This window comes from Amblyomma maculatum, chromosome 9 (genome assembly GCF_055883805.1).
Source record: "Amblyomma maculatum isolate TAMU_Amacu chromosome 9, ASM5588380v1, whole genome shotgun sequence".
Lineage (NCBI taxonomy): Eukaryota > Metazoa > Arthropoda > Arachnida > Ixodida > Ixodidae > Amblyomma > Amblyomma maculatum.
The window spans coordinates 76,447,034-76,456,932 of record NC_139352.1 but is presented as its reverse complement, the minus strand read 5'-3'; the positions used below and the strand labels follow the sequence as shown (position 1 = coordinate 76,456,932).

At 43.6% G+C, this 9,899-nt stretch overlaps 1 protein-coding gene across 1 annotated transcript in view; it reads right to left on the bottom strand.

Moving 5' to 3' along the window:
* Window positions 1-2,816: 2,816 nt before the first annotated feature.
* LOC146179468 (protein FAM110B-like) overlaps window positions 2,817-9,899 on the bottom strand; it is a 28,257-nt gene continuing 21,174 nt past the window's right edge. The window contains exon 4 of the mRNA XM_084579086.1: window positions 2,817-8,640. Coding sequence (XP_084435212.1) covers window positions 7,905-8,640 — 736 coding nt within the window. The 3' untranslated portion in view covers window positions 2,817-7,904. The remainder of the gene's footprint in view (window positions 8,641-9,899) is intronic.

Below are 9,899 nucleotides of genomic sequence, written 5' to 3'. Positions count from 1 at the left end.
TTTATTCAGTGAATTCTGCCTGGCAGCGACGAGATCGCGCTCCTTGTATCTTCGAAGGTGTTTTACATTTACTGTTGTGTGGTTGATTTTTCAGGGTGCGCGACATTAATTAGTAATTAATCAATTAATTACACAGCTAACAATAATCAATTTTATTCATTAGTTAGTAATTATTATTACTTAGTAATAAGTAATCAGTTATTAGTGATTAATTAGGCATTGGTGATTAGTAATAAATACTTATTTAGTCATTAATTAGTACTTGATCATTTGTTGGCATATGGCCATATAATTATATGGCCGTAAGCACCCATTCACGCATACAGTGGTGGTGCTCTCTAATTGGTCGAGACCGCAAGACGTCATCCCGTCTCGACCAATCAAGCCGCCGCAAAAGCGTGACACTTTTGCTGACAACGATGAGGCAATAAAGGCTTTCGCCTTAATAAAATACAGAATTTTACTGAGAACCTTTAAAATGCGAAAGCACAGAAGCCCCATGATATGCAATAAAAATCTACTTGTCGTTTTCGTATTTTTCGCGTCTTGATTTGCATATGCCGGTTAGTTTTGGAAAGCCGATAGCTGACCGCTCGACGAATTTTTAAATTTCAGTGGTGTGTCCCGTTTGATTCAATTGCTTTTGGTAAATGGCGGTTGGAAGGTGGTTTTACGACGCAACTTTCCCCTCCATGCCAATTAAGCCATACTATAAGGTCTCGTGACGTCCCCCAACCAATCCCTGCGCGACCATATCGCCTGTCAACTGAAACCAGCTAGAGAATTTACCATAGGAGATTTCCTCTTCTATACACTTGCCACCCAGGACAGGTGCTGGTCTCAAGCCCCCAGTGGCCATTTTTAGAAGCGAAATGCGGTGACGTCAAGTTTTATCCTTGATTCCCGAGACGAGGGTATCCCTATAAAGGAAAAAAAACTAGAAGGGACCGTTACACGACACGCTTAGCTGTGAACCTTCCTTTGACGCCATTGACTCCTGTCCGAAGGCTTTTTGCGCACTGGATCTATGGTGGCTACTGGATCTAAGAAATTTGTGCCGCATGGTTGCCAGACAGCAAACTAGCTTTATTCGAGTTTTTGTTCTTTTAGTGAATGTGTATGCTACGGACCAGAGCGCACGTCCGGCGAAATGAAAACCGAGGCGCGTTTCGTACAGGCGTGGCACTGTGCACGCAGCAGGAGAGAGCTACACCAGGCTAAAAGATACTGCTGCATTGTCACGTGAGGGCAAATTTCCCATGACGCTTTGCATTTATGACCAGGTTTTAAAAAAAATGGGAGGTGGCGCTCCCCCTAAATTTATTTCCTCTATGGTGACACCACAGTTTACTTCTCACCGATGATCACGGAGGCTTAAGTCTAGGCGTCAGAAGTGAATCAAGAGGCTTATTTTGTACAATGGATGTTCTTTTCTTGTTTAAAAGAACAGAACTATAGTATAAACAATTGACCTTTACCGACTAATATTAAACTGAGCTCATTGGACAATAAGTTCAAGGACAAAATGAAAAGGACGAAGGTCTCACCATGTGAAGTACAGGCGCATGAAGGAAAGCAGTGGCGGGCGATATTACGCTGGTTGTGTGGCCTGCTTTCAACAGGCGTGACCACGGATGTGCGCACGGTCGTGCATTTGTACAACTTGGGCGGTCGCCGCATCTCACGAACTGGCCACGGCAACAGCAAAAAATGGGGCACCAATATGCCCCTTTTATCCTCTCACTCGGGTATGGTTTCATATATCTATACAAGACCCAGGCCAGTTGTATCAAGCTTAGCTCTTTCCTATCAATCTCCCATTGTCGCATTTCTGGCTTCTCAATTTGGGCCATTATTGAAATATAGCTCGGACAGCACCGTGTCGACTGATGTCTGTTCCTGGCAGTAGTTTTGACGTGTTGAGCTGTCGTGGATTTTAACGCACTAGCGTCATTAGCCCCATTCCACAGAGAGGCCGGCTTTGCGAGCGAAAAACCACGGACATGGGTCTGGTAGTTTACAAGGCCGAGCACCAATCCTTTGATGGGCTATGTGACTAATGAGACCACATGTCTCAAAGTTCGGCTGCGTTAAAGTGGGGCACAGCATGCTGCAGGTGGTAGCCTACGACTAGTAGTGGGATATACCACGGTAGCTTAATTGGAACTGTAAACTTATAAGAAGGTGCGAGATATCTGAAGTAAAAATGAAGTGATTGGCAATTAAGCGAGCGGAGACAACAAGCACGAGAAAGATCGAGGGACCGCGGAAGCGGAACCTTCAACACCACCACGCTATACCCATAAAGGCTAAGATTTACTTGTTGAAATCTGTTTCTAGATAATTAGAATTGTGACAAAGTGCTAACTTCAAGAATTCAAAGTTAGTCACTAGATAATTAGAACTGTGACAAAGTGCTAACTTCAAGAATTCAAAGTTAGTCACTCGACCAATCAGAATTTGCTGAACGAAGCAGAGAGAGCTGTACGAGAGCGAGAGCAGACAGAGCAAAAAGGCATTGTAGTATATAGCTGTTTGTTTTTATGCATCATATGTGAAAAGAAATAATCAATATGCATTCTATTCTCGCTTCCTCAGAGTTCTCTGGTCTATATTTGTGACATATGGTCATCAACCTGGCGCAACCAAAACACAGCTAGTTATACAGACATCTGAATGAGTTAAGCATCCACTTCGTTCCTTGTCCTGCCTCAATGTTAAACACATCTAGCCAGACAATTTATTTTGTGGCGACAAAAATGGCACGTTAAGATATGCCTACCCTCAGCTCCCCAGTGACAGACACATGCATGGCATTTGCGGTTGTAAATTGTTCACTAAATTTTATTCAAGAATATTTGCTACTCAAGAGTACAAACAAGCAGCGATAAATGTTCTCTGCCACCCTGGAAAAAGAGATGGGGCAGCAATCTTCGATGGACACTGGTTTCACCAGCAGCACGGCTAGGATAAAATGTGTCATTTCCACATAGGCCTTTTCCTTTCTTCAACCATTAGAAAAACATGCAAACACACAGAACCACCTTGCAAAGAGACGCAATACAGTTCTATCATCAACATTCTTCCATGCCAGATGCCATGCCCCCGTTTGGAAAGCAATCAAACAACACGTTGTCTCTGTGATAATTCTTGTGAGCAATAGTGTGTTCTTCGATGAACTTTCAGGCAAGCACTGAATGTCTTACCTCGCACTGACCTCGTGCTGTTTGTTTGCGGTAATGCAACAAGCTTCAAACAGGGGCAGGGCATGCAGCATTGCTTCATAATCTACGAGCCACAGATAGCATTGTGCACCCACTCCATAGGCTGACTCCGACAGTAACGACAATACATCAAAGCCCTACCAACTACATCAAAGCTTCACAAAAACATCATAAAAAATGGCTGTGGGCCATGATCTGCACAAGACGGCTTTGCAAATGTTTAAAGACTGAAACCCACAGCAATAAAGGGGAAACGATAAGACAATGATCACAATGCGGACTAAGTAGGTAGGCATATTCTATTTGAGACACTTTGGAGATGATGAAGTAGTCATTGATTACCTCAGAAAAACATAAATACCATCACTACAATTACTGCTGGTAGTAAGCCCTGCCAATGAATCGTAGAGATTAGCACAAGGTCATCTGCATTGTACGTGCCTTACCAAGCATGCTTTCATCACTGAGATTTTTTAAACTCTGTTGTGCATTAGGCAAGATTCAACCGCTAGTCTAGTCGTTGTAGTCAAAGTAAAACTGCTGCATACACTGATTGGGAACGTACTGCCATTACAGTCCTATGCTTTGGTTATAACAGGTATGACTAACTAAGTCACATTGCTATTGGGCCCTGCTTGACTGAGAAGCAGCCACTACACTTTGGTAAAACTTAACTGCAAAATTGACAGAAATGTAGACGCTTGGAATTCAGTGTAAATTGTATAGCTGCGTGAACAGTACTGTTCCAAAACTCCATTGAATAAAAATAGCTCAGCTTTGCTACCAAACTGAACATGCATAATTTATTTAAAACCTGAACCGAATAAAGTCAGTAGTGAAACAACCAAATCGGATACAAATTATTATTAGCCTGATTATTCGCTGCTTGTGCGAATACAGCGAAGTGTTAGCGGCGGTGCTATGAATGATAGAATTAAATCTGTGGCTGTTGATATCCGTAATACTTACGTCCCCAAGAGGGCAAGCAATATGAATTATGACAGCCATGTCATATTTAAAACGATCACCTTTTGTTTGAAATGACAGAGAAAAAACCCAGTTGCACATCTCACTTCACCACATGAACAGTGTTGTCAGGATACTGTCAAATTATGACAGCTGTGTGTATAAGCACTATGAATGCTGTCACAGCAACTGACAATGTCCTAGTGCTGAAATCCTCCTTTCCACACAGTGATTGGGCACCATGCTATCAGGATGTGGAGAGGGCCCTGTTTTTGAAGTCACTGAAGAAAACTCAAGTGCAAATTACAGCTTCACACAAATTATCCGCAATTTAATTGAAGACTTCAGAATATAGTTGATCTATTTCAAATAATTTTGTACGCACATTATTTCATTAAATCGGCAAATTGTACAAGAAGATATTCGAATCCATATTCAAAATTCGCCATTATTCCAACAATCCAAGTAGTATAAGGTGACAATATCTGAAGGATATCAAGCACCATATTGGATGTTCCATGCCATGCTATTATTAAAGCTTCCTGCAAGTTCATTCAAATTTAGTGATGCCATTGTATTCAAAGTACTCCACAAATAGAGTGCTATTCCTTATTCCATAATTCAAAATATTTGTAACAGTGGACAAGGAAGAAAATGTTACTGTAGCAACACAACCAGACTGTAAATTAACCAGAAGGTCAAACTCTTCAGCATAACCAGTCTTGTGCAGGTCAGGCATAATGCACAACGGCAAAAGGGAGCGAGGCAAGGGATCCCTACAGTACACGGCTTGCCAAAATAGTCCACATGGCTGTGAGCGTTCGGTCCAAAGACGGACAATCTGTGAGCAAGTATAAGAGTGGTGCCCAAAACTTGCATCACCCTTTCGGCTGACCGGCTGTGTGCACATTAAATCGGTGGGAATGGCCAGGAAAGGAAAAGTAGTGATCGTGACATCCCAAGTTCCATGAGAACACCACCTGCCTAGCATGAAGACGCACGATGTCAAAAAGGGTGCAATGCAATGTACCACAAGACGATGCACCGACAAGCACATTCGAAGAGAAAACCACCACCACAGTGGTAGACCCTGCACTGCATCCATTCCCCTGTTGCAATGTACCAACGTGACCTTCACTGATAAAACTTTGGTATTTTCTTTCACACTTGTTCTGTGCAGCCGTAATGCTGCCTCCATCCGTGACCCAACTGCCGTGCCATGCTAAAAAGCACCGACAGTAGACAAAGAAAGACGACTCAAGTTGTTCGAGCTCTCAAGAAATGCACCAAAACAAGGCCAAGAGCCTGTCCATGTCAGACAGAGGAGGTGAGGAAGAAACTACAGACCTAAAAGAATGCAAAGACTATGTTGAAAACAAAAAATATCTCATTCAAGGTGTTCAAGCTCTAGGCATAAAAAATGACCATATATGTATATATATATATAATAAATCTAATCGCGTAATGTTCTTCATAAAAGTATATATATGCGAGGACAAAACAAAAAAGCATATCAACAAAGCATATGAGACATGCGCCAGCGCATCCTGCAGAGGCGGCAACAACCCTTGCCCTATAAAACCAGTGACAACACAAGAACTGCATCATCATCATCATCACCGTCGAGAAATCCCTTTAGCCTGCCAGCAACGCAATACTTCAAAGCGCAATCAGCTACCACGTAGAGATGTAGAGAGTCCTCAAAACAAAATCTATAGAAATTTGAAATCATGCACACTGCAATTCTCGCATTCCATTTACTCCTGAATATTCTTGCCTGCTGTCAATTATTGAGCGACACTACGTCATAGACCTCAACACTGCGCTCTCATTTTTGTTCTGCAGTCACTTCTGGCCGAACGATGCGACTGACTGATGAAGCAACATTGCAGCCCAGGTGAAAATGGCGAGTCACAAAGGAAAAGGTGAAACGGCGGTAACCAATCTTCCATGTATCACCATGCTTATTCAATGTGCACACACACACATAAACACATACAGACCAAAAAAAAAAAAAGGAAATGTTGCAAGTCCATCATAAGAAACACTAACAATGGCAACATCAGCTTCTAGACAACATGCCGAGGCTTAAAGACTGCACTTACCGCGGACTGAAACGGGAAGAAAAAAAAAGATGAAAGCTTCCGACAAACACAGCAAGCCCAAAGAAATATATCTTTGTAAAATCTAGCACCGGTATATATGTAGTGTAGGAAAAGCTGCCCACGTAGTACCTGCTGAGAAGACAAGAATAGCAGCGATTGCATATGGGCCCGGGTGGCTGACTAGACAGCTAATAAAAATAATTAAAAAAAGTGTCACATGATAACTCTTCCTGCAGCATGGCTGTGCAAAAAGGCTGCAAAACATATGCTCAGTTGAGAGAGGGCAAGCCAAACAATTAGCCCCCAAAATACCAAAAATATAACCAATAAAAATAAAGAAGGGTTCTCAACACTTTCATACCAAACATGTTCCAAACAGCTAGCTGCATGCTTTTTGATTATCATAGAGCACAGCTGAAGATGCGAACAGGTGAAAAAGTACAAAGCATGACATATTACTCAAGCAAACAACCGAAAGTGAAGGGGCCTCTACTGCTTTCACTATACGCACAGTTTAGTGAGCCATTCCTGGAATAGGAGGTCATAACAGCAGATGGCAAAAGTTTTAAGATAGAATTGAGAGCTATGGAAGATATAAGGTAAAAAAGAAATGAGAGAGAGAAAAAAAGGTAAATACGCTATGTTCCCTGGAGTGGTGTTGCCTGGAAGCCAAGCTTTTGTCTCGTTATACTGTACCAGTAGAGATTGCAATCAGTTGCATAGAAACGCTAGTTATCGCTTTGACGATTTAGAAATGGGTGAGGAGGATGAAGCGGAGATAATAGGTGGAAACTTGGACGGAACTGTTTGGTCAGAACAGGTTCATTAATGCAGTTACAGCCTTGTTTTGAGTGGTCACATTTTTCCTAGCCTGAGAGGTATTTATGAACTTCAGGAAAGAAGGTAAGAAAATTTGGGTCCTGAAGATGGGCACATGTCGGGGGCTACGGTGAAAGCATGACATGATGACCGCAAAGGGATGTGGATATTTCATGGCAAAAAAACTCGAGGTGAGCTGGAGGAACCTTCCAAAGACTGACTTTACCATTGTACAATTTAAGCTGATAATTATAAAAAAGAAACAACAAAAAGTGCCCCAAAACTGGGGCTACATATCAGCCCAAATTGAAGAGTTAGCTGATTGAATATCGGCAATTTCCTGTTTCCTTGAACCAGGATCAAGTGGTTAGCAGGCTAGCTAGCTAACTGAACCTTTTAGTGCACTAAAACTAACCTCCCCCTCTCTTGACCAAGATATGAGTAAGTGAAAGGCCAGTCAGATACATGATTGAGCCATTATTGAGGTTTGCTAAGATTAACTTTGTGCCAACTGCTGATACATGACTGAGCCATCATTGAGGTAACTGCTTTGGACATCATCTGATGCAAAACAAATCGAACAGAAAAACGGAATCACTGAAAAATATGCACAACTAAAATGCACTACTTCATTTGATTTAGAGATTCGATTTTCGAGATGACACCAATCCAAGAAAAAACTAATGCCAAAAAACAGTCCTCACAGCCACACTGCAGGAAAGCTGTCAGACACTGTGTGCAACACCTCTGGAAAAACGCTAGGTGCAATCATCTTTGGCGGTGGTGGTGGTCAGGAGCCAATGGCCGCCCTGCGGCAATTGAACAACCACTTGATCACCCGGGCATTCTTCTCTACAATAGACGTCTCGGCCGGTCCGTGGTCAACAAGGTCTCGGTTGCGCAGGCCCATGCCGCCACCCTCGGCCCCACCACCCAGAGATGACGAGTCGCTGCCAGCTAGGCTGCATGAGTGGTGGTCCACCGAGTCGACTGAGCTGACGCTGTTGAAGTATCGCGATGAGCTCGACCTTGACGATGACGGCGACAGGACACTGTGCCAAGTGCTTGCATCCAGACCTAGGGTGTCAAAGAAGCGGTCGGGCAGAGAGCGCTGCGGTTCCCCCCGGCCTCCCAAATCCGGTTGGCTGCGATGCGCCACATCGGACTTGGAACGCAGCACAGGTCGCCGCGAGGAGGAACAAGCCATCGCCTCCCCTCCAAATCCTCCTCCTCTTAAGCCATAGTTTCGGCTTGGCATGTCGAGTGGCCGGAACGAGAGGCTACGACCCACGGTTTCTGACGAGGGACGTGGCTTCCGGCAGCGGTCTCTGTAGTAGATTGGAGGCTGCTCACCCAAGTCACCACCACTGCCAGTCCTGAGCTCAGTACTGGCGCGCCGTACTCGGGATGGCGAGAGGTCTGGCAAGCTCTTGTGGATGACCGCCAGGTTGGACGGCTGACTGAGAGATGGCGGTGTGTCACCGGCAATGAGTTGTCTAAGCTGGTGCTGAACGTCTTGGTCAGTCCTGAAAAACAAGTACATTTTTTGCCTCACCACACGTGTGCGCATCACATGTGTATGGCTGAAGCACCTGTGCAGGTGCGTTTGTGTGCCCGCTGAAGGGACCCACCGCGTGACCAGCTGAAAACTGCAATTCCTCACCGTGACCTAGTGCACAGAGTCATTAACCAAGTAGCTGCTTGCTCAAAACTAGAGGTCAGGCAAATGCAGCTCAAGAGTGCTTTAACACTTTATTTGTTAACTATATTCCTTGTCCTTGTATTTTCAATGCTGTTAACTTTAACTGGGCAGCCTGACTACAGGTGGCAACTCTCAGGAACAGAATGTCCACAGTCAAAGGTGCTAGATTAGAAAATGTGCCTCAGGTGTGAGTGCTTCGCACAAACAGCAAATGAAAAAATTAGCTGGGGTTTAACTCAGCTTGAATCAATTAAAACGTGCGAAAGTGCTCTTTGGCATGGTTATGTTTGACAGTTTAGCGCTGAGAGAAAGCGCTAAACGTGTTTACTGCATGGCGTACAAATGGAGGTACACGTTGCTGGTTCGAATCCCTATCGCTAACTACACAAGCAGATGCGTGACAATTAGGAAGCAAAACGGTAAGAACGGTTGCGTCATAGTTTTGATATGAAAGAAATCTAGCGTCATATATGTAGGCCCGTTAGTGAAGCCGTACAAGCCAATGGCACGCCAGAGGCAGTAGGGTAGGGGGGGGGGGGGGGGGGCAAAACCCTGCCACAGGGGTATCTACTGTGCATGCTTTTAAATATCAGTATCCGCTTATAGTACTTCATTTTCTGTGCTCTCCCAAAGTTGAATTGCTTTCTCTAAAAAAATTATTTTTTTGTGACCGGTGCTAGCTCGGCATATCAGGGAAATGCTAAAAAGAAATCTGTTGTTTTCTCCATTCTAGTTTCCTTATGAAATGATGGGTCATGTTACGAAGCAGATTTCTTCATGACTGCTTTATCTATCTATTCTGACCTTGTTAGTTTCATTGCGCTTCTGTAACCATACTGCAAGTCGACAATCTTTGCCTTTTCTAATTTCTAGTTCCAAATTTCATGTGTGAAATTTTCTTCTCTTAGCACGTCTGCTATAACCAAATCGCAAAAATTTATAAAAAAAAGTGGAGATTAGTGTCTTGCAGGAAAAATAATGCCTTGACCTGCAGCTTGCCATAGAAACACAGAAAATGCCAATCCAGCCACCTGCCACATTTTGTTAACTCTGCAGACTTGTCATAGGAATGAAGAAAGTATA